The 26,002-nt window shown below is 33.1% G+C and overlaps 2 protein-coding genes across 5 annotated transcripts; one reads left to right on the top strand and one right to left on the bottom strand.

Annotated features, from left to right (window-relative positions):
- Positions 1 to 37: 37 nt before the first annotated feature.
- Positions 38 to 913, bottom strand: Baf (barrier to autointegration factor). The gene is made up of 3 exons (XM_076897713.1): positions 810 to 913; positions 529 to 661; positions 38 to 301 (listed from the first exon to the last, which is right to left on the bottom strand). Exons 2-3 carry the CDS (start codon positions 652 to 654, stop codon positions 155 to 157), a joined length of 273 nt encoding a protein of 90 aa, XP_076753828.1. The 5' UTR covers positions 655 to 661; positions 810 to 913; the 3' UTR covers positions 38 to 154.
- Positions 914 to 1,707: 794 nt separating this feature from the next.
- Kis (chromodomain helicase DNA binding protein kismet) lies at positions 1,708 to 25,815 on the top strand. Of its 4 annotated transcripts, none has more exons than XM_076898242.1 (24): positions 1,708 to 1,923; positions 6,644 to 9,907; positions 9,992 to 10,401; positions 10,484 to 10,837; positions 10,931 to 11,219; positions 11,304 to 11,807; positions 12,005 to 12,229; positions 12,304 to 12,620; positions 12,693 to 13,167; positions 13,257 to 13,621; positions 13,773 to 13,968; positions 14,115 to 14,420; positions 14,509 to 14,794; positions 16,301 to 16,820; positions 16,937 to 17,026; positions 17,693 to 17,884; positions 18,496 to 18,910; positions 18,995 to 19,280; positions 19,469 to 20,718; positions 21,293 to 21,536; positions 21,625 to 21,904; positions 21,998 to 22,142; positions 22,233 to 22,964; positions 23,108 to 25,815. In XM_076898242.1, exons 2-24 carry the CDS (start codon positions 6,749 to 6,751, stop codon positions 25,043 to 25,045), a joined length of 12,978 nt encoding a protein of 4,325 aa, XP_076754357.1. In that variant the 5' UTR covers positions 1,708 to 1,923; positions 6,644 to 6,748; the 3' UTR covers positions 25,046 to 25,815. The 4 variants fall into 4 exon arrangements, with proteins under 4 accessions (XP_076754357.1, XP_076754356.1, XP_076754358.1 ...); XM_076898241.1 differs by having other exon boundaries at positions 1,709 to 1,923; positions 14,509 to 14,800; XM_076898243.1 differs by having other exon boundaries at positions 1,711 to 1,923; positions 14,509 to 14,800; positions 19,478 to 20,718.
- Positions 25,816 to 26,002: the final 187 nt, after the last annotated feature.

Genomic DNA, 26,002 nt, shown 5'->3' with positions numbered 1-26,002 from the left:
TTCCGTTCGCTATGTTATAGTAAAGTTATCTAAAATGTTAAATTCTTAAATTGTTGAAAACAGTTTTTTACATTTTGCATTAAAATATTACAATATTCTGTTATATTAATAGTTTCATCTTTTAATAATATTAACATTAAACTTTATAATTATTTTACAAGAACTCATCACACCAATCAGAAAGGCACTGATAACAATCACTAGATTGTTTTGCATTTGCAGAACATGCATCTTTCATCCATTCTTGAAATAATTCTCGATTTTTTTTCAAAACCAAGTATTGTCCAAGTACTACATAAGCCTGGAAATATATTAAAAATGATAGATATACAAAAGATATATAATATAAACATAATTAAACATTTTAATTTATCACCAAGTTAATTAAAAGAAAATCATCATGCATTACAATATTTTTTAGTTCATTTTTATTTCTAATATAATTTCAGTAATTAAATTTTTGTTAACATACGAATTTTATGTCAAAAAATAAAAATTATATTCAATCTAAATTACAATATATTATACTTTGTCAAATCCAGCTGCTTCTAATCTACGTCCTAGGACTTCTCCAATTCCAGCAAGATCTGTAACAGGCTTTTCGCCCATTGGTTCAGCGATAAAGTTTTTATGTTTTTGTGATGTGCTCGTCATGTTTGTTCTGTAAATAAAAACCAATTCTTACTTGTTAATATGAATATAATGGTATAACAATATACCTTAACTCTTCATTATATTTGAAGATATATAATTTTTTGAACAATTAATAAAATTCAAAGTAGAATAATTATATATATGTTGCCACTCACTTTCAATAGTATAAGGTTAACTTATTTATATTAATTACTTATCAATTAATCACCTTTTAATCTTATGTATTGTACACTTGTATCAAATTTGAAAGTAATTACTTCACGCGATAGTGTACAAGCATTTATGTTGATAACTTATAAACACTATAAAAATTTACTTATACACAACACTATGGAAACTACCATATACATACAAGTTTATGCAAAATTATAGAACGGAAACTCATATATAATTTCGTGCACGTAGTAGTTGCTTTGCATGTAACTACTAAATTGACAAAATTTAAAGTCATTGCAATAAACAAATTTATAATTTACCATTCCAAATATTTTGAAAGTCTACATTCTTAGTTTTAGATGTCTAAACATGTGTATACATTCACGCATGCAAAATAAAAAAATTCTCAATAAAAAATGTTGATTATTAAAATTGAAAAGAAAAATAGAATTATTTAAATATAAATCATACATATATTATAATAAGAAAATATTTGAGAGTACGTAAAAATGATATATACATTTTTAAGGTCAATAATATATGTGATATAACTTTTACGATGTATTGAAAAGAAAAAAAATGGAAATGTATATTGTTATGCCGGCCGCGCATAAAACTAAAAATGTATAATGAAATAAGTAAAATTTTCAATGTTGTATTATAATTCCAAATATAGTTTACAAATTCAACGTATCGTAAAAGTAAAGTGTCGACACCATCGGTGTGTTTATAAGTCCGAAGCGTTTCGTTTCTTCTCTATTCGTTTACGAAATTGGGTTATTGTCGAAACGATCGTGCGGTCAATATGTGAAATAGAAATGTATACTATTGCTAAAACGTTTTACATTTTATTTTAGTGTATTACAGTGGTATTGTAAAATTCAAATTTGTGTGATTATTCGCGTAACTGTTTAAAAAACTAGAATTTTTGACACATACTGTGCTCCAATCACGAAAGAGCCATTATGTTGTGTCAACGTAATCGACGGCAGCACTGACGCCTCTTCAGTAATTAACCAAACAAAATGGACACCAAGATAACGATTAAGCGAACATTCGTGCAGTAGATTTACATGGAATGTCCAGGAGAATGGGATTAACGTGTACACTACAGTGAGTCATATTTAGTTATTGTTAATCGCTGATTTTTGATAATAGAATCTCGGAAGTTTGTATAGATTGCTTATATGTTTCTTAGTTTAACAATATTGAAACTTAATTTTGACACTTCAATCTCGAATAAAACTTTATGGTGTCATGTTACATTTATAAAGAGGATACAGATTTTCAGCATTCAAAATAAAGATATAAATCTTTTTTAGCGTTTCGATATTTTTCATTAATCTCTTGTAATATTTCATTAGACGAACATTTTTTTATTTCTGTTATAAAAAGATATATAAACTTCATATTCTTTTTTATGTTCCGAATTTTACAGTAACCTGTAATCTTTCTGTGTAAATGCTGCAAGTGTACAGTCTTTTGTCAATTTCATTACATTTTGCACAATATTTTTATTTAAATGTTATCCTCTCGTGTTGTATGTATCCCTTTATGTTTATCAAGTATAAAAATTATATCTAATTGCACGATGTATTGGTATGTAATACAACAAAATACATAATTATTGGATACTATTAAGATTATATGCTAAAGTAATCTTGTTAATGTTATTGTGTAAGTTTCTTCAATTATATTGCATAATTCTTTTCTTACTGTTATAGAATTGTGAATTCTTTAAAATTCATTTAGAAAATTTCAGAATTCAAGACATATGAACCAAATATCTTTCTCAAAATACTAACCTTAAAATAGTAAAACTTAATTGTTACGTGTTTTAAATCAAACTTATTTTCTTCATAGATATTCGATATTAATCTTTATTAATGTCATTAATTCATAACAAACTATTTTACTAGAGGCTATACATACTTTGCATGAGAATACAATTTGTTTTAACTAACTTTTGCTATTAAAGTTTTGCAACAAGTTCTTTATATTTTGTTTATAATTATGAAAGTCGATAATTATGATATTTTGAACTGTCTGTTTTGTAAAAAGAAAAAAAAAAACTCTACAAAATTCGTACTTATACGTAATTCGTAACAAAATGTGGAATAAAAGTATAGCATTTTTTGTGAATTTACTTTCGTGTAATCTTTCGCGATACGTTATTAATTGGCGGATTATGTAATTTAATTTCTTTATTCAGCATTCGTTAAAATTCATATCTTTTTATCTTATATTTGCATGCAATCAAGAAAAATTGGACGTAATGTCAAATAAGGTTCTGATTCATTAAAGATATTGTATATACATGTACATTCAAGTTGATAGTAAAGGACAGGATTGGTTAATCGAATATCCTGCCCTGGTATCCTACTTTATAAGGTAAAATCTGATTGGTTCTCTTTGTGGTATAATTCGGACTCCGCCTTACTACCGCCAATTGCGTTGTGTGTTTTTATCATGATACCGAATACTTTATGTACCAGAAGTGTAATTCTTAGAAGGTTGCAGCAGTTCAATCTCCTTTTTTGTTGTTTTCCCATTGTTTTCATTCAACGAATATATACATGTATATATATCTATATATAAATATTTATACTTTCTCGGTATATATACATATATATATATATATATATATATATCATTTTCGTATGTATGTACACACATAGAAAGTATTAACGTCTAAAAATGAGGTAATAGATGTTTCCATCCATTCAATAATTTTTTAAATTGCAAATGAAAATATATAATTGCGTACGTTTTTTATATATAAAGAAACGATAGATCGTTTTTGTCAATTTTTCATTTTATAAGAAATAGTCTTGTTATTTTTCCTTTTTACATCATATTTTTAATCTTGTAAGAGGAAATTTACTCTGCAATATTTATCTTCGAAATATTTTGATTAAAATTTCATTAGCGAAATCGATGGGTAATCTGTGCTTAAAATGTAAAAAAGATAAATAAGAGTTTTCACGTAATGATTTATAATAAAAGGTAAATTGAAATAAGTAAAATGGTATTATACATTAACTGTGTAAAAATGTTTGATATATTCCTAAACAATTTTATTGTACGTAATAGGCATGAAGTATATAAATAGAAAGATAAAAATTCATTAAATGTAACTATTAAATGATTTCTCAGTCGTATTCGTGTTTAAAATAGAAAAAAAAAAACCCATCAGAATTTTTATTTCTTCGATCGATCGATTCAGTTTTGTTATTTTTATATGTATTCTACAAATTAAAAAATATATTTCACTGCAATTTTTAATACTCACCAATCTTGATACTCCATATACGTGTACCAATTTCTTTATGTTGCAAACATTTTTTTGCTCGTCGATTGTTCACAATATAATAAATACGTGCCTACTGTACATATATAATACACGCAAGAGATATTAGCCATAATTTAAGCTTGTCTTTTAAATAAAAATGCTATGTATTTTGTTGTTATGGTATTACGAAAAAATTGTTATGTTAATTACAGACAAATATTAAGTATTATAGATTGAGTTATGTATAGAAATTGAATTTCGCCAGTTTTCTATGAACAGTTTCCCTAATGATGAACTGAAAATGTAACTAATTTAAAGGTAATCTTATTTCTTTTTTTGTGTACATTCCGTACACACGCGTGTGCATGCATAGACGTTTATAAGTGGCAAAGAGAGATGCGCGCGCCACCAGGTGGTGCAGTGAGTGAGTGTGCGCGCATGACGTGAAAGGTAGCTGTGTAAGTTTCTACGGATGTTACGTTTGGTAACTAGTGTGGGTAGACGGCCTCCGTTGTATAGGACAGGACAGGATAGGGTAGGGTAAGAGAGAAGAGTAGTCCTTCGTTGTGAACTGAAGAGAAAGAGGAGGGGGCAGAGATGTGTAGAATGATTCGGACCTATGGACACGCTTGCACCTCGACGGTCCGCGCCGCAGCCGCAGCCGCAGCCACCGTCGGTGAAAATCTTGTATACGCGCGCGCAAACAAGGGTGGTTTTTCGATAAAACATTAACATACAATCACATTCATCGAATAATAGAAGTTTTGAGCGGTGTTTTTACGAAATATACAAAGAAAGAGTGAATTGTGTAAAGTGAAGTGACGCTTTGTTGGTTGAATATCGAGCGTCGCGGTGGCCGCTACGAGTTCTCTCGGAAGCCCAAACGGAAATCTCTCACGATAATGGCGTACTTTCCGACGATCCGTGCTTTTTTTTTTACGAAGTCGCTTCGATTGCTTCTGACATTATAACATGCTCATATTTTATTCTCCGTGCGCTCAAATTCTACGGATTTAAAGAAAAATTTTCGAGAATAAAGTACGCCCGAAATAAAGTGTGAGAACATTCTATGTCTTATCTTACAGTTTCTTCTGTTCACCCCTGTAATATACTTAATGTGTGTATTTTAGTTCGTATTCTAATGAGAGCAAGAGTATTCTTTCGTATAATTTAGTGCCGCTGTCAGTGCTTCAGGTTTGTAAGGTGTTTTTCAGTTTCTTTTTCATTCTTCTGTTTAAGTAGCATGCATTGATATTTGATGATTTTTTACGTATTCGTTGTACAATTTAACCAGCGTGTCAGTTAGCAACGTGCAATAATACCATATTGTTACTCGTAAAAAAATATATCACTTTCAATGTTTTCATTCGTTACAAATAGCTTTGAATTTTTATTTCTATTTTAAAATGAACGAACCATCGAAATTCGTGTTTCTAAGTACCTACAAACTTTCAATAAATAATGTACATATTAGACATTTTTTCTTGTAATTTATATCAACATTTTTACATTGCTTAAATACTCCTTAAAACTCTTACTACGGTGCAATAGAAGATAATAATTACTTACTTTTCAATACTCTAATTTCATCTACTTTTTTGCTACAGAATCGTATGATGATATTATCTTATCATTTTTAGTAAATTTGTGAAATTCCTTTTAATCTTTGTGTATATTTTGCTTGTACATATTCCATAATGTTTAGATTATATTCATTCTGTATCATTTTAATGTTAGGTTATGTTAATTTCATCATATTATGATAATACATAAATATGTTCAGTGTATATAAAACTGTTCAAACATGCAATGAACGTGTACCAATGGAATTGTATACAATCTAATGCTAATATTTTTAGTAATAATTGAGTTCCAACAATATTTATTAAAATTATCGTAGTTTATTCTGATAATTATCTTTATTTATTCTCGTTAAAAATCCATGAATGTACATATAGAATATCTCATCAGTGGGAACAAAGATTTTTAAAACAAATGTAAAGCTTATTACATTCAGTAAGTTTAACCTTTATTGTGGAATAGAAGTATACATATTTTGAAATATTTTGTATAATTTTATGTTGCTTTTGTAATTGTATTGTATTGTTTGTAATTTGTGTGTAAAAGATAGCATTTTAAAGAAAATTGTGTAATTTTGGAACTATACATAAAATCTCTTTTCACTGTAGAATCTGTTATTATTTGTACAAATAAATGTGAAAACAATAATTTATATGCATATATAGGTGTGACACATAAATGAATTCTGTGTAAATTAATGTCTCCTCTACCTGGGAATGATATTAGGACATATTCTAAGGGGGAAAGGTTATAGCGATTATGAGAAATTAAGTCATAAGCGTATAGCTTTTTCCCTTTGGCATTTGTCATTGTCAACGTATATTATTTATAAAACTAAACATTGTAATGTAATTATACATACAAATATTAGTAATGTATTAAGACTATTACATTTATATAAGATTAAGATAGATATTGTTAATATAATCATAATATAATTTTTAATAAACATTGTTTCAGGCAAAAAAGACCTGGATTAACAATGGGCACGTTAATGACTAAAAGAGAGACTATACGATATTCTCTTGAGCCTGAAATAGAGGCGAAGAGTCCTGCAGCATAGACATGGACTCGTACGATTTGTTTGGTGAAGATGTTAGTGGCTCGATGCTTGATGCTCTTCCTGACCTCGGGGGGAACGATCATTTTGACCCTGCAGGCACAACTAATTCTGTGGTAGTATCTAGAGATGGTCCAAACCCTGGCGTTAATGGAGGAGGGAGTTACATTAGTCAATCTTATATATCTCAAGAATCTCCGCTTCAAAAATTAACTTCATTCGGCGGATCTGAATTTGGAAGTTCTAATCAATTGCAAAATCCATCACAACGCAACATGTTCAATCAAAATCTTGGTACGTTTGATAATGGTGCACCACAGCGTGCTATGGTACCAGGGGCATTTCAAAATCAAGCTCGAAATATGGCACCGCAACATAGAGGGCCTCATCCTGGTAGTGGAGGACAATATCCTAATTATAATGATAATATGTATTCAATGGAACAACAGCATTCAATGACTAGAGCAAATATGTCTATAGATCCTAGTATGCAAGGTTGGCCAGGTAGTGGAGGTGCTTATCCACAAATGCAGAGACATTATAATCAGATGGCACCACAGCCTGGTACTTACCGACAACATATACCTCCACAGTATTCTCATCAACAAGATCAAAGTGGAGTTATGAATCAAAAATTGCAGCAGCAACAACAGCATTTTAGTAACCAACCAAGTATGATAGGAAACATGGGTGTACCGCATCAAGCAATGCAACCTGGTGGAACAAGTAGTGTATACCAGCATATGGTTGGACAACAACATTACCAGCAGGGAAATTCTGTTACAATGTATCAAACATCTCCAGGCTATCCAGGTTTTGCCTCGGCTATTCATCAACAACAACAAGCGCCGCAGCAGCAACAAACTCAGCAACCGCCACAAAGAATGCCACATCATCACCCATCTCATCCAACTCATCAAACACATCCCTCTCATCCTCAACAGTATCCTCAACATTCACAGCATCCTAATACACAACAACCACAACAACAACAGCCAATAGACCCACAATATTCTCATCATACAACTACAATGTTCAATCAACCTCAACATTCTGGTCCAACAGCTCAGTTTGGTACAGCTAAACATGCTACAAGTCCTCAATATCGTGCAACTTTTCCACAGTTGTCGCCTCAGATGTCGCCTAGACCTCAGATGTCACCGCGACCACCAGCAGTACAACAGCAAATGTCTCCTAGACCTATTATGTCACCAGCTAAACCTAATACATTGTCTCCACATCCGCATGTACAACTTCCACATCAACAATCAAATCAACCTAGTACAATGTCTGTTTCACCTTGCCCTCCAACTTCAATGCAGATAAATCCAACATCGCAACAAACTACTCTTCAAGCATTAGAGCAAATGGTGATTCCAGGTGTTGCGGTATCAAATTCAAGTGTTTCAAGTCAGGATTATAATCAATTTCAGGCACGTCCACCAATGTCGCAAGCACCAAATGTTTTAGCTCAGCCTACCGCACAAAGTTCTATGTCGCCTGTAACAGGTCCTAGAATGCCAATGCCAACCCAATGGCCGCATCCACAACAACAACAGCAACAAATAAGGCCAAATGTGAATGAAGACAGAAGTGTAGTAGAAACGCAACCTCCAGTATCTGAACAAAGCTCATCAATATTTCCAGTAACTGGAACAGAAACTATTCACAGCGTTGCAGAAACTACAGCTAGAGAATCTACAGATTCTTCTCATAGTGCAATTGAATCTTCAAAACCAGAAAGTGAAACAATACATCAAAATATTCAAGAACAGCAAGATGTGCTTAGTCAACAAGCTGATACTATGATACAAAATAATACACAAAATAATTCACCTTTAGAACATACATCCAGTAAAATCTCTCAAGAAACTGTACAGTCTTTACCAGCTTCTAGTACAAATGGAAATGTTGATTGCCCAAGTATCTCAACGTTACCTCAACAGCAACTAACGCAAAGTCAAGCTCAGACTCCTGTTTCTACCATTGAAGGTCAGAGTGCATGTGATCAAAAGTCGAATGATCAACATTTAGAAATGAATTCAACAAATTGCCCAACTAACAACAGTGCAACTGCACACACTCAACAACCTACGGTTAGTAGTCAAACGTCATCACAACAGCAACAGCAACAGCAGCAGCACAACCAGCAGCAATCTATCAGTTGTCCACAACAACCTGTACAACAAATCCATATAAATCAACCTCAGGTAGTGCCAACTCAGCAATCTCCAGTACCGTCTCAGCAGCCACTGCAGCCTTCACAGCAGCCACAAATAAATCAAGTGCAACAACCCCAACTGGCTCAACAACCACCTCCACAACAATTGCAACAAATGAATACTCCTCCACAGCAGGCAACAATTACGCAATCGCAACAATCTGCTTTAAATCAAACACCACCATCACAACCACAAATATCTCAGCCTCAGTTAGTACAGCCACCACCACCATCTCAACCAGCTCCAAGTTGTATTACCCAGGTTCAATCGACGCAACAGTCTCAACCGCATATAACTTCGCAAGTTGGTGTGTTACCCCAAACTGCGCCATTAATCTCACCCCAGATACCACAATTACAAGCTCCTTTACCAAATCCATCTCCTCAGTTGCCCCCAAACCAAACTAATCAAGTCCCGTCCACACATTTAAACAGTCAACAAATTCCTACAATTAATCAAAGCAGTAATACAGTATTACCATCTCATCAAACTGCTGTGTCAGTGCCAAATTCGCAAACTCCGCATCAAGTACAACAAAATTTTACCGAATATACTAATATTCAAAAGAATAACATGTATTCAAACGAGCTTTTAGTGGGTTCTGCTCAACAATATCCTCCTGGTAGTGATATCATTAGTGGTAGCACTATGCCAAATATGTATAATATTCCACCAAATTCAACATCAACAACTGTTACATCTGCTGGTTTTGGTTCATCCTGTGGTCCGGTTACACATCATCAAGAAAGAGCTGCGTTACAACAGCAACTGCAGGAATTGTATTGTATGCCTCCAGCAACTGAGAATCAAGAAAAAATTGTTTCTATACAAGAAAAGTTGCAAGCTCTGCAACAACATGAGACTAATGATCAGTGTAATGGTGGACCACAATGCATATTGCAAAGTCCAATGTTTACAGCAGCAGTTGTTGATAGTCCACAGGTAAATTATTAATATATTTTACTTTTATTTCGAGTATTGTAAATGTAAAAATATATTAAAAACAAAAAAATTTTTCATAAATAGGTTTCAAGCACAACTGGTCGTGGTCGCAGTAAAGGTACACCGAGAGCTAAGAAGAGTAGGAAGAAAGCCGATAAAGAGGCAAGCGCTCCTACACCAATTACCCAGCAGCAGCCAGAGCAACCGTTATCAGACAATCAAGTAACCCCAGGAGATAGTAGCAACATTGTTGATAGTGCTGCTGATTCTGAGGATATCAAACCGTCATCTGGTGATATGGAAGAAGAATGGAATAAAGGCAGGAAATCGCGACCTCCTCCAAGGAAACCGCGTAAACCAAAGGAGCCAAAAGAACCGAAAGAACCAAAAGAACCGAAAGTAAAAAAAGAACCAAAACCGCCAAAGGAAGCAAAATCTCCAAAAGCGCCTAGAAAAAGGAATAAAGACAAAGACTCTACAAAACGTAATAGAAAGTGAGTTATCTTATGAGTATTTCCACTTAACTTCCATTTTTGGAGGACTAAATATTTTATTAAATGTTTTATATTTTAACAGAAAAACTAATCACTCTGAGTCAGCTGATGATGAAGTTACGCAGGAAACAGAAGAAACTGCTGTTTCCGATTCAAGTGCAGTGAAAGAATCAGATGTAAAACCATCTGAACCGTCCAATCAAAGTGACCAGGAACAAGTGCATTCTTCAACTACCGAGCCTTTAGTGGTTGAAATAAAAGATCAAAGTAAACAGAAAGGAGAATCGGAAGATAGTTCGACGATAGACGAGAAGAAAGAAGAAAATTCAGATGCTGGAACAACTGCAGAAACTGCTACACCGAATAAGAAGAAAGCTGCTGCTCGTAAAAGATCAGTTGGAAAAGTTTCATTAGGAAAGTCACCCAGAAGTTCGAAGTATGTGATTTAAAAATATTTTTATGCACTGCGAACATAATTTCATATGTTGTTTGTAACTCCCTAATATCCTTCTGTAAAATTACATTATAGAAAGCGGAAAAGTCGAATAGCGCCTGATTCTGATGGTGAAGAATTAGCGGCAACACCTCCGCCATCGCCAGAAGCCGGAGATGACAATAAAAGACGTTCTGCGAGAAATACGCATCGTAAGAAATATGTTGATGACGTAATGCTCAGATTTTCGGATGACGATGTACCTCTTCAGGATTCTCAACTTTCTAAAAAAGTAGAAGGCACAAATACAGCGAAACCTGTTTCTGTTAAAAAAGATAACGAGGGCGGTGAAGTTGGGCCTAATAAACCTAATTTTGTATATATAGTATGTATCACATGATACTATATTTTTTCAAGTCAAATAAAAATAGATAAAGTTTTAATAAACAATATTTTCCATGCATTATAGAATACAACAGATGAAGATTCCATGGTTGTGCAACATATATTATGTTCTCGTATAGGAAAAAGAGAAATTAAACCAACAGTTCCAGAAGTGAAAACTGAAACGTCCGATGAGAAAAATGATGACAGCGCATCTGACTTGAAAAATAAAGAGTATGAAAGTGAATCTAAGGAAGAAACCTCTGAAAAGGAATTAGTCTCAGAAACGAGTAATAAGGACGAAAACGATACTGAGGCTTCCGACGACAAAAGTGACAATGGCAATGTTGGGAAGGATAAAAGTAAAATTGAAGGAACAGTTGTGGACTCTAAGCAAGAAAGTGCTGTAGTAGATGTAAAACCGCAAATAGTAGAAGTTGAAGAATATTTTGTAAAATATAGAAACTTTTCATATTTGCATTGTGAATGGAGGACTGAGGAGGAATTATATAAAGGCGACAAACGGATTCAAGCTAAGCTAAAGAGATTTAAACAAAGACAACAACAAAATACTAATATCTTTGAAAATGTAATTTCAAGTTTATAACTATATACTTTATAATAATTTTAATACTACTAATATTTACTGACTATTTCAATTATTCGTAACAACTAATTTGGTATACTTCGGTAGCAATAACAATTGTATTTTTTTTGTATTCCTCATAACAAATTGCTAGTATCAGGAAGATGAATATACGAGTAATAAAAGTCTGTCTTTTTCAGACCGAAGATGATCCATTTAATCCAGATTTTGTGGAAGTAGATAGAGTGCTAGATGAAGCAATGCATACTGATCCAACGACTGGAGAAACTATAAAACACTATTTAGTTAAGTGGCGATCTCTTCAATATGAAGATTCCACTTGGGAATTAGAGGAAGATGTTGATCCAGAAAAAATAGCTCAATTCATAAGATTTAATAAAGTACCTCCCAAAGATCAGTGGAAGGTAATATACTATAAATATAGCAGCACAATTGTATTTAAAAATAATTATTATGCATATAATAAATGATTCTGTAGCCAAAAAAGAAACCAAATGCATCAGCGTGGGTAAAATTAGAAGAATCACCAATTTATAAAAATAATAACAGTCTACGACCATATCAATTAGAAGGTCTTAATTGGTTGCTATTTTCCTGGTATAATGGACATAATTGTATTCTTGCGGATGAAATGGGCTTAGGAAAAACAATTCAATCTTTAACATTTGTGGATGCGGTATATAAGTATGGAATACGTGGACCATTTTTAATAATAGCACCACTTTCAACCATTCCAAATTGGCAACGTGAATTCGAAAGCTGGACTGAGATGAACGTTGTGGTGTATCATGGATCGTAAGTTCAATTACTATAATTTTATGTTTGAAAATAAGGTACTTTCTCCAATACAGTTTTTTTAACTTACAGTGCAGCAAGTCGAACAATGCTTCAAGAGTATGAAGTTTATTATAAAAATGAGAAAGGGCAACAAATTAAAGATTTGATTAAATTTAATGTACTGATAACTACGTTTGAAATAATCATAACAGATTTTAACGAGTTACGAGGATATAATTGGAGACTATGTGTTATTGACGAAGCTCATAGACTAAAGAATAGGAATTGCAAGCTACTCGAAGGTTTAAGACAATTGAATTTAGATCATAGAGTGCTTTTATCTGGTACACCTTTACAGAATAACGTCAATGAGCTTTTTTCATTATTGAACTTCCTTGAACCAGTACAGTTTTCTAGCAGTGAAGCATTCCTTAAAGAATTTGGTAATCTAAGCAGTGAAAGTGAAGTTCATAAACTGCAACTACTTTTGAAACCAATGATGTTGCGCCGACTCAAAGAGGATGTGGAGAAATCGTTAGCTCCTAAAGAAGAAACCGTAGTTGAGGTAATTAATACCACTAATACAATACATTTTCTCTTACGTTTAAATATTGATAAATAATTCGTAAAAAATAATTTTTCTCTATCTCTCAGGTGGAATTAACAAATATACAAAAAAAATATTATCGCGGTATTCTTGAAAGGAACTTCTCTTTCCTTGCAAAGGGTACTACATCAGCTAACATTCCGAATCTCATGAATACAATGATGGAATTAAGAAAATGCTGTATTCATCCATTCCTACTTAATGGTGCAGAAGATCAAATACAATTGGATTACAAGACTGGTGAAAAGGAAGATTCAGAAGCTTATTATCATGCTCTAGTGAATAGTTCTGGAAAAATGGTTTTGATTGATAAATTACTGCCAAAACTAAAAGCCAGTGGTCATAGAGTATTAATATTTAGTCAAATGGTGAAATGTTTGGATCTGCTGGAAGACTATTTATTGTATAAGAAGTAAGTATACAAATGATTTTTATTTTTGGTTTTTTTTTTTACTATATATTTCTTTATTTGTTTCCGAGAATGTTAATATCAAACATTTTTTTCTACCAAACTAGATTGTTGTAGTCAAATAGAAGCATTCTGATTAAAAATATTTGTTTAGGTATCCGTATGAAAGAATTGATGGTCGAATTCGGGGAAATTTAAGACAAGCTGCAATTGATCGTTATAGTAAACCTGACTCCGACAGATTTGTTTTTCTTCTTTGTACCAAAGCAGGAGGTCTTGGAATTAATCTTACAGCAGCAGATACAGTTATTATATATGATAGTGATTGGAATCCACAAAATGACTTACAGGTTTTGAATTTAACATTACTTAGAAATGTTTTTTGCGTTTACGAAGTTAATTGATTTATTAATTATTAAAATAACATATTTGAAATATTTTTTTATATGTTATTAAATTATAAATGTATACATATAGCTAAATATATTATATGTAGGCTCAAGCTCGATGTCATAGAATTGGTCAACAGAAGATGGTAAAAGTATATCGATTACTTTGCCGAAATACATACGAAAGAGAAATGTTTGACAAAGCTTCTTTGAAGCTTGGATTGGATAAAGCTATTCTACAATCTATGAATACAAGTCAAGGTGGTAAAGATCCTAGCAATAAACAGTTGACTAAAAAAGAGATAGAAGATTTATTAAAAAAAGGTGCTTATGGTGCTATTATGGACGATGATAATGCTGGAGATAAATTTTGTGAGGAGGATATAGAACAAATATTGGAACGTAGAACACAAGTAAATTAAATTTATTAGTTATTTTGTTATATACTTAAAAGTATTTTATTTTTCGATAATTGTTATTAATTTATAATTTTTCAATTAGATTATTACGATAGAAGCAGAGAAAGGATCAACATTTTCAAAAGCTAGTTTCGCGTGTTCATCTAACAGATCAGATATAAATATCGACGATCCAGATTTTTGGAAGAAATGGGCAAAGAAAGCTGAGATCGATACTACAGAGAAAAAAGAGGAGGACGAGTTAGTGATATCGGAACCGAGGCGAAGAACGCAAATCAAACGATATGGTCACGATGAGTCTGTCGTCATGTCAGATCTTGATAGTTCGGATGATAACAGTGACGATGAAACAAGTAGTGGGTTGACAGGTAGAGGTATGTTCATTATTAGTGCATGTTAAGACACAATACCATTGTTAGCATTATTATTTCATCGAATTACTATGATACCTGGAGTGGATTAATGACTTACAATAATTACAAAGGTATTGGGTCACATTTATGTATTTCATTCCATTTATCCAAAACATGTTTTTAATCATAAATTAGTGAAATAGTTGTGCGTTTTAACACACTTTTTATCATTTTTATCATTTTTGCATAGTCAAGCATAGCACATATTAAAATAAAAATATTGTTTATATATATCAAAGTATTAAACATAATAACACAATTAATATTGTTCTTTACATGAAGTTTCAAAAAATGAAACGTAATATTTAACAATATGAAATACATTTTTGATACAAATTGGTTTGGAAATTTTTCTAAAAATAACTTCAAATCGACCTTTTAGGTATACGTATATAAAATATTTTCTTTGATTGTTTTTAATTAATGAATGTTACATACACATATCAGCATAAACATGTGCATGCATGACTAAAACACTATAAAATCCAGCTATAACATTGTTATGTTATCATGTAACAGTTTAGTGGACTCCCGTATAACGCGAATTCCTACAACGCGGAGCAAAAACACTGCGAGTACAGTTTTCATATAATGCGATTTTTCATACAACGCGGCAAATAATAAAATTAAATCCGCTATGATAGAGCATTATATCGTTTTCTTCATCATTACCGACTTCCTCTGTTTCGTATGGATTATACGAGAACAATTCTCGTATAGCACGATTTCTTATAATGCGTAGTAACGTACAACTATGTTATACGGGAGTCTACTGTATTCAAAACATAACATGTTTTTGACTTGGTCTTTTTCTGCTATATGTGCGTAATGTGCCCCCAAAACCTTGCTGCAGTTCACAATTTTTGAAAAAATATTTAATATGATTTTAAAATTTGGTGTCTTATACACATTGTTTATACAATATTATGCAATTATGACGGAATTTTTATTTTAGCACAATTTTGGGATATTGTATTGCATTAATGCATGGCATATAAACATTTGCCCTTTTTTATTACTTGCAGTAATCATAAAGTTTAATTATACGTGAAATGCAAGTAATAAATTATTATGCATTATTATTAATTACTGAATATAAGTGTTTTTTCTTTGTATATTACTATTTTATTTCATTACACACTGATAGAGTATCAGTTTCTTAGTTTGCACTAATTATATTCCTCAATTTAATTCACTGCCTTTTATCAAATCGTATTTAATTATGTATATATTTGTAACATATTAAATAATATTAATTTTTCTTAATAACTCACGATTCACGATTCACAGAAACACCTATTTCTTCACGTCGTTTTTGTGATGTTGCTTGTTGTTTATATATAAAATTATTTGTCTCTAACGTGAAAAGTATACATTGAGCTGTATTTTTATGTTAATATATTAAACTGCATTGTATCTAAGAAGATGTAGTAACATATCTCTTTTATTTATTATTCCAAGGTAAAAAACGAAGAGATAAGTTTGGTAAGAAGACACGGAAGTTCTGCGACGAATATGTTCCACGAGAAGGTGAAGTGGTGTATGGAAGTTGGGCAAGAAGTGAATGCTTTAAAGTAGAACGAGGTTTGCTCACATTCGGATGGGGCCGATGGGAAGAAATTCTGCAACACAGCCAGTTTCGACGAGGATGGCGCGAAGTTGACGTTGAAGACTGCGCACGAGTCATTTTACTCTACTGCCTCCGTTACTATCGTGGCGATGAAAAAATTCGTAACTTTATTTGTGATCTTATTACGCCTGTAGAAAATGGAGAAAAGATCAAGACTGTATGTGTTAATACTAGCGGACGAAATAATAGGCAAAAGAAAAAGGGACGAGTCAGAGAAGGTAGAGAGACACGTGGTTCGGTTATCAATGGAGGTCCAAATGATCCCAATCATTGGAGTAATGCTGAAAAATATGACGGAGACATATTTCTGGAAAATAATTACAGGAAGCACTTGAGTCGTCATGCAAACAAGTACGTACATTAATTAAATTTATTGGTCAATATAAAATCCTTTTAAAAAGAGATGCTTGTAATTGTAATGCTTAATTTTATTGAAATATTGTAAATAATTTTTGTATTGTGTACAGAGTACTGTTACGCGTCCGAATGCTCTACTATATCAAGCACGAGATTATTGGAGACTTAGTCCAACATATATCTGATGGTGTTCATGTCAGGTTAGTGATTTTTGTATATATACATTAATATATTTATATATGAAAACATATACATATAAACTTTAAAACCTCCATTACTCTACGCTCAATTGACTATCATAGAATATCATGCACTTACTTACACGCTTATACGAAGCTTTATAGTTGCATGTGCAATGTATTTGTTTATCCTGGGAGCTGTAATTGTATGAGGAATGCTCATAGAGCTGAACCATGTTTACTTTTGTAGCTCTATAAAACAGCTATTAATCGCTGATATCCTATATTACTAATATAAAAATTTTCCCATCCTATTTTCTAAACATGTATATGAATATATACACGATTTTTTAAATTACTGTAAACACTTTGTACGGCTTAATATGGTCAAAGATGGTCAACTCAACAGCAACATGGTAAGAAACAACTAAAAAGAAGCAGTGCACTGTATTAAAGGGGCAAATAGAATAGGAAGTTTAAAGTTTATATACATTTTTCTTTTAATTTGAAAACAGAGGGGACAAAAATGATGAATAACGGTTCTTCAAATCTATTCAATATATATATGCGTCTATGACTTAACAACAAGTGATTTTTTTTATTGAAATTTGTTAAAATACAAAACTTAATTTTAACATTCGATTGGCACACATCAATTGGCAAATTGTAAATGAAACCGCCCTACAGTGCGTTGCGGATAAACCCTCCACAGTTGACGGAACGACCAGCGAAGTGGTGGGACTCTCAAGCAGATAAATCCTTAATAGTTGGCTGCTACAAACATGGCTACGAGAATTACGACCAGATGAGGATCGATCCCGCGCTTTCTTTCATTACAAGCTGCCCTCCCCCTTCCCAGTATCAGATCATACAGAATAAGTAAGTAATTATTCTCTTTACGTTGTTTTTTTATATCTATGTGCCACTGCTGTTTCATTCTAACATATATGGCTTGCATGCTGTTTAAATTTGCTTAAGATAATGCCTCTGCTAGAATTAGCGTAAGTTTTCCTTTTTCATTTTTATTCATACCTTTATTCGTATTTTAACAGTGAAGAAATTTTGTATTCTACATGTTTTTAAAGAATTATACTTTCTACTAGCTTTTATTTACAGTGGAGACGGATGATGCATATAACGTACCAGGCAATATGCAATGATTTTTAAGTGTTTTTTATAAGCAGTCAGTTATATTGTATATATATTTACAATATCTTCCGTTTGCAATGTAACTTTTTAGTATCTGCGCTGCATTTTGAAGCGACAAAAATGTGGAAATCTTTTTCGTTTCGATATTGTATATCTTCAAGTTGTAGTTTCAATATAACTGTTACTATTTATAATTGGTCAAGTATATATGTATGTTTTCACAATTAAATATATACTAGAAAGATGTGTGTAGTGAAAATTGAAAAATTAAATATATACGATATATAATAAAATACATAATATAAAATTGTATTTTAACTTGAAGTATTTTAATATTTCAGCAGTAGCAGTAGAGACGATACTAGCTTAGAGAATGACATCGAAGATGCTGAATCTATTGGAATGATGAAAGATTCAAAAGATTCTGATAAATTTAATCGAGAAACGCCTACTGATTCACCTGCGATACCTAATAAAGCAGATACACCCGGTCCTGAACCCAGTAGCAGCCATGAAGGAAACGATGGTTTATTAGATGATGAGAAAACGTGGCCTTCAGTAGTTGATCTTAATACACGCTTACGCCGCGTTATTTCTTCTTATCAGCGAAGTGTGAAGAAGGAAGATGTAAAAGTGTTACAGAAATCCAAATCAGGAATGGAAAATGATACAGCTGTAAATCACACTACTTCGATGAGTGAACCACCTTTAAATATGCAAGGATGGGACTTGCAACAACTTGCTATGTATCTTTTGGTAAGATAAATATTTAACATAATATTTCATATAAAAGCAAGAAATATAATTTAAAACACCATTTTTCTTGCCTCTTTTTTACAGAAAATGGAAAGAAGGGAAAAAATGGAAGCTATGGTAAAAGAAAGGGAACGAACTCGTATAGAAGAACAAAAAACGAAATGGTCGCGTCGTGAAGAAAGTGAATTCTTACGAGTTGTATCTACATACGGTGTTAATTACGACAGAAAGAAAGCACAATATGATTGGACTAAATTTAAAAGTATAGCTAGATTTGATAAAAAAACAGACAATGACCTTACAGATTATTATATGTCTTTTAGAGCAATGTGTAAAAAAGCATGTAACGCTAAACTGAATGATGAAGATGGTACGTTTATAATTACACTTATGTATAATTAAGAATCCGTGATATATATCATGCATCTCCCAGTCACTAATATTACATACAAAAAAATATTTAAGCATATTTTATGCTTTAATATAAAAGTATAACATTTGTTTATGTTTGTGTTTATTGTATGTAATGAAATATTAAATACGATATACATGTATCAGAGTTTTCAGAAGTTCCTGTTGATCATCTGAGTCCGGCAAAAGCAAGACAAATATTGGATCGTGTAGATCTATTAAGCAAAATTCGAGAAGAAATTTTATCACATCCTCATTTAGAAGAACGACTCTCATTGTGTCAACCATCAGGTGACACACCTGATTGGTGGCAACCTGGAAAACACGATAAAGAATTACTACTTGGAGCGGCAAAGCATGGTTTAGGAAGAACTGATATAACTATTTTAAACGACCCTGATTTCTCATTTCATAAACTTCTAAATAAAAATATGTATAGTAACATCCAAGCGTCTAAAGTTACAGATAAGTCTGAGAAAGCAATTAAAATTGAGAACAGAGAAGATATATTAAAGTTTGATAAAGATGAAATACTTGTAAAATTAGAAAAAGGTGAAGGTACATTAAAAATTGAGAAGGTGGGTGCTAAGAAAGATAAAGATTTAAATACTGTGGATAAACGGTTAGAAAATATAGATTTGGAAAAGAGTCAAGTAGAATTGACTATTATCAAGGCTGAAAATAAAATTGATGAAAAACCTATTAGTAATGCATTAACCATTACAACTGTTACGAGAAATCCATCATCAGACAAAGAGCATGTCACAAAAATAAAAACTGAAGAAAAAAATGAAGTGGTGATAGAGTCAATAAAAAATGAAGCTTTAAAAACTGAACAGGTATTAGGAACTAACAAAATGGATGAAACAAAAACAAGTAATGCGAGTGTCGAAGAAACCCCAGCCGTAAAAACGGAGAAAGAAAATCAAACTAAAGAAAAAGAAACTTCAGCAGAGACTGACAAGGAAAGCCAAGAAGAAAAAGTGAAAGAGTCACAAACTCAAGAGGTAAACGAGAAAAATTCATCAGATCAAAAAGAAACTGTAGAAACAATGGAAAAGTCAACAGAAAGCAATGAAAATGCAACATCTGAGAGTGATAAAATCAATGTGAAAACAGACACTCCAATTATTAAAGAGGAGGTCGAGATACAAGAAAATAAAGCGGTGGACCCGTCTAAAGATAATAAAGCAAAGATGTGCAAGCTCGAGGATAAGTGTAACGTTCAGGCGGCAGAACTTAAAGCAATGTTCCCTGATTTAGAAGTTATTCAACCATTGAGTCGATTAACACAAATTGATACTTTTGTTCTCCGAGACAAAGTAGCAGATTATAATGAACCGACGGTTGTGCAACTTTTATCACATAATAGTAATAATGCTATCAAGTGGCCAAAGGTAAGTAAAGTTTATTACTATTATTACTATTATTATTATTATTATTATTATTACTATTATGATATTTTGTAATCTTTTATATACAGGGTGATTCACTACTCGTGTGACAAATTTTTACAGTTGATACTACACCTTAAAAGCAACAAAAAAGTTCATATAAACCTAAGTTCAATTTGCAAAAATTTATAACGACCAATTTTACTCCCCTAAGTACCGGCTATTTTATCGCAAAAAAATTAGGAGGTTAACTTTATTTTTTTGCATTGGAGCACTACAGGGATGAGGAGTGGAGAAGGCCATACCTATCACTCAAGAGACCCAATACTCTAAACATTTCCTCACCCCTGCAATGCTTCAATGCAAAAAAATAAAGTTAACCAAGAATTACCCTGTATAATATTTATATGCATATTTTAAGCTGATAAATGCGAAAATCTAAAAAATAGAATATTTTTAGTAGGAAATCGAGATTGTTACAAGCATAATTTGACTTATCTAAATAAGCCTGTGCAAAATACATACGAAATACATATTCATTTTCTGTATTTACATATTTTTATGTCTTATTTTGTAGGAACATGCAATTGAAGCACGTTTAATGCACATCGTACATGCGATTGAACATAAAGAATGGCCTGTATCTATAAACTTCAGCGCTGGTGATGAATCAGACGTTCCTTCAAATGAAAAAGAATGTTCTGAAGTAATAACTATAACAACGGATCATGGAATATCACGAAATACAACATCTGGAAGTAATATGTCGCAATCGAAAAAACGCAAGAGACATATTGCTATTGATGTAGAAACCGAAAGAGGTAAAATTAAGAAAAAAAGAAATAGCAAGTGATATTTTGAATTTGAAGAAAAAAAAAGGTGATAATAATTGTTTTTTTATATTTTTAGCGAAACTTCATGCATTATTGAACAGTAGTAGCCACACGGTTACTCAGTCACCTGGGAGTTTAAGTAAGCCTGCTACATTATCTGGATCTAACACGTGGGAAGTAAATGAGGAATCACAATCGGAAGAATCGAGACGCTCAACGCCGGTTCAGCCACCTCCAGCACATCAACAAACACGAACGCCTAATATGCCATTTGATTTAAAGTACACAGTTCCTGGAAAACCAACTGTAATTCCTGGGACTTCAAGTACTTTGACTCCCATAGATTTGTCAGCTGGGTATGCTTTTTTTTAGCGTCTCATTCTTGTGTACAATGTATCTAATATATAAAATAATTGTATCTCAAATTATTCAATATCTGTCAATTTCAGGTATCCAAAAGTGAGCACAGATAATAACAAAGATATTATGAATGAAGTTCAAGACTTTTCAATGCCAAATAAAAATAAACAAATTAGTAGTAATAAAGGGAAATTAGATAGTATGTTAGACAAATTAATGAAGAGAAAGAATTGTGTATGTATAAATATGCATAATGTTCATACATTTATCTAAACAATTATAATATAAATATTAGTAGCAATTAAAAATGTATTTTATTATTAGCCAGCAGATGAACCTGTAATTGGAAAGGAGAAGAAACGCAGGAAACTTGATGAAATAGTGTTAGGATTAAGTGCTGCGAAAGAACAACAAAGTAGTCACTATCCTGAACATAGTAAAAAAAGTACAATTACACCAAATGTAACTGTTACTCCAACTTCTGCGCCGATGGGGCTTCCGAATCCTCCAACGAGTACCCAGAAACCGTTTTCCATTACTGTTACTTCGATTCCTTCCTCACGAGCATCGAATTCTACTTCTGGATTACCGCCCCCATCTTTACATTCGCACAAAGATGGTTTTTCTGCTTTGCTTGTTCAAGCTGAGCAACAAAATCGTGAATTTAAAAAGCAGCAACAACAACATCAACAACAATCACAGCAGCAGCAGCAGCAGCAGCAACAACAACAGCAGCAGCAGCAGCAACAACAGCAACAGCCAAACTTCAATTCAACACATTCATCATCGACAAGTGGTAACAAGAAGAGTTATGAAGCGATGTTTGCTGACATTAATAAAGTCGCTGAATATTCCTCTAAAATCGGAGTGTATTCTCATGAAGCAAAAGTAAATAAGTGGTTAGCTGAACAAACTGTTATGTCTGAGCAGTTAGGCGCAGAATATTTAAATGCACCTAGACGACGGCGACCACGAGTTGATCCATCTTTATTAGATTGGAAAAAGCTGACGGGTGAAGAAAATGTCGCTGTAATTAACAGATTAACAGGCAAAAAGGTTTGGATGCAATTTTTTATTTTTTACACTATAAATGTATCTTTGCAAATAACAATAACAAATTTATTTCTTTACTACTATCCATCTATCCAATTATTTATATTAATTATACGTACATTAACCTTTTTATATACCAATTTCAGGTTACAGGCAGTAAGGCACCACAATTAAAGCGATTAGGTCAGTGGCTAATGGAGAATCCCATGTTTGATGTGGATCCAAAATGGGCAGAACTTGTAAAAGAACGAGGAAATCTTCCCCATGATTTGCAAAAAAGATTATCAGGAAATGATAGAAGTTACGTTAATAAGGGTAAGAGCCCAGGGAGACCACCAATGATGCCAAGTCCTACTAGTCAGCAATCTGCAAATCAAGCTAATTTAGCAGCTACATCGATGGCTTCAGGTCTAAACTTTCCTTCCCTGGGTAATTTGAACAATTCTCTTTTATCTGGCCTTTCCCTTGGCAATTTCGATCCAAAGAATAATCCTCTTCTAATGCCGTTCGGTGGTCTACCCAACCTGGGAGCATTGAGTGGTTTGGGTAACCTTAGTAATTTGAGTAATATGAGTTTAACGAATTCTTTGTTTGCAAATCTTGCTGGTCTTGGTTTACCGTCTTTAGCGGGTATGGAAGCTGCTTTAGGTGCAACGGCAACCAGCACAGCGGCTGATACGAATCCCGTTGTTAGTTCTGTCAGTAGCAAAAATACAGGTTCTGCTAGTATTAGCAGCGCTGGTAAATCGTCTCGCGGTAAATTGGATCCTCCTACAAGTAAAACTTCGGTGCCTTCAACTTCATCAGCATCATCCACGATATCAACAACGACACCATTTCCCTTCTTCTTTCCAAACCCTAGTCTTTTGTATACACCGTTGGGTTTGGGTGGTTTAAATCCATTCTCCATGCAGCCCGGTGGAGTATCGTCGGCCTACGAAAGTCTTGCCCAGTGTGGGCTTTTAAATCCGTCAACTTCGAGTGTCTCAGCAGTGCGTAAACCGACATCGTCAGCGAGCAACTCGAGGCAACGTGATACAATTACAGAGTCAACGACTAAACGAAAGGATGTAGAAAAGAAATCCAGATATTCTGTTGACCCTGCGCTAACATTACAGCAGTACACGGACATGGCATTGCATAACGAGGAAAGACGTAGAGTGGAACCAGAGAAGAGAGAAGCGTTGGAGCAGAATGATGTGGCAGATCTTTCTGAAAGACGAGTCGAGAGGAAAAACAAGGAACAGGAGATGAAAGAAGCTCTGGAACATTTAAGTAGAACTAGCGCGGAACTTTTAACGAGGAACCTTGAAGATCAACGATTAAGTGAGAAAAGAGGACGTAATACCGATCACAGCCAAGGGTCTGAGCCGCAAACGAGTATGCTTGAAGTAACTCTTGAACCTGTTAATAAAAAGCCAAGGATCGAAATTGAAGTTAGCGCAAAACCTGTAGCGAGCACTATAACGCAGGCAGATGCGACAGCAGCTGAAGTAGAACACGGAGCACGCCCATTGGGTATAGCAGTTAAACAAAGTTCTCTAGAGGAGAACAATGTGTTCAGTGATGCATCCTCAAGTACTAATAAGAAAGACACCGACGAGGTGTCGGCTGCTACAGTAACAACAACCATCTCCACAGCTATAGTTACGGTTACAGTTGCATCTACAGTCACGCCTACATCCACATCCACATCCGCGCGCACGCCGACGCCTACATGTACGCCTACATCTACGCCTACATGTACACCAACATCTACACCCACACCTGCATCCATTATCACACCTACCTCTACAACATCGGTAACAACGGTTTCAGAAGATGCAACTACATCGCAACAAAGCGCTAGTAATACTAGCAAGAGCGATGTCTCGAAGCTTCCATCAGAAATGGAAGAAGATAATAAGGGTACTAAGGGAAAGAAAGCACGCAGTGGGAAACGACTTAGCGTAGAACCTCCCCCGGAACGAAAGAATCTTCGTTCAAGCGCCGGAAGACAAGCGAGAGCAGCCGCGGAACGACAAGCAAGAATGGAAGGTGAAATGCAATCCGAACAACAAGAAACTCACACAACGAGCGAGTGAAGTGAATTTTTTTCCAAGTGAGTACTGACTAGTACTGGTGTTGTTAATAATCAATCTTCCGTTGTTGCGATTATTTTCATTGCAAACTTCTGCAGTATTCGCACAACGATTTTCCAGAAAAATCGTCGATTCATAAACATTTATACGGATGAATGAATCAATGAGGCGGTAATTTTTAATTAAATAGAGCACAAGTGCATTCTCTCTCTCGAAGAACTTGAAAACGAACAGAAATAAAAAAGAATAAACATTTATAGAATTTGATTTTTTCTTCCAGTTTATATGGAAGTAATGGGACAAATAACAAATAAACCACGTACACATTACCATTGCTATCATTGTGAATGTATAACATTGATGCTATTAAGTATGAAGGCTGGCAATAGTATTTTATCATTCGATATATTGTGTGGTAATTAACTTTTAATTATATAACATTACAATAACAAACTATAATTTTGTTAAATTTATTATTCTTTATGATCTTTATTGGTTTTGACGAGGGACTGTTTTATATAACTGCTATCTCACTATTGCGTAGTCGCGCAACAGTTTGCGGATCATTGAGACATAAGATATAATCATAATGTAGTAAAGTAAATTTAGGAATAACTTAATACAAAAAAAAAAAGAACAGTGTAAATATTATATACATTATGCCTAGAGACTATAAGTGATCGTGTACTTGGAAAAATGTATATAACACAGTGTACTTTTAATTACATTAGGTGATACAATAAACAGCTTTTTTTGTTGTTTGCAAATGCCAACATTAGCATGTTTGTTCTGATAATTATATGTATACCTCTATCAAAACGAACAGCCTTATAAAAAATAAGTTATAAATTGTGTTAATAGGAAAAGTGAGGAATGTGCACGGATAATATGAACACCGAAAACCGAAAAATATATGTAGAATTTTTTAAATATACTTTAGTATATTGTTTTCGATTATTT

Source organism: Xylocopa sonorina, chromosome 7, assembly GCF_050948175.1.
Source record: "Xylocopa sonorina isolate GNS202 chromosome 7, iyXylSono1_principal, whole genome shotgun sequence".
Classification (NCBI taxonomy): Eukaryota; Metazoa; Arthropoda; class Insecta; order Hymenoptera; family Apidae; genus Xylocopa; species Xylocopa sonorina.
This window is presented reverse-complemented; position numbering and strand designations above follow the sequence as displayed.

Coding starts and splice junctions, on each gene's coding strand:
- Baf (XM_076897713.1), bottom strand. CDS start 654: ATGACGAGCACATCACAAAAACATAAAAACTTTATCGCTGAACCAATG. Junction 302..528: donor AAGCAGCTGGATTTGACAAA/GTATAATATATT, acceptor ATATATTTCCAG/GCTTATGTAGTACTTGGACA.
- Kis (XM_076898241.1), top strand. CDS start 6,749: ATGGACTCGTACGATTTGTTTGGTGAAGATGTTAGTGGCTCGATGCTT. Junction 14,421..14,508: donor TATTGGAACGTAGAACACAA/GTAAATTAAATT, acceptor TTTTTCAATTAG/ATTATTACGATAGAAGCAGA. Junction 19,281..19,468: donor TAAACTGAATGATGAAGATG/GTACGTTTATAA, acceptor TACATGTATCAG/AGTTTTCAGAAGTTCCTGTT.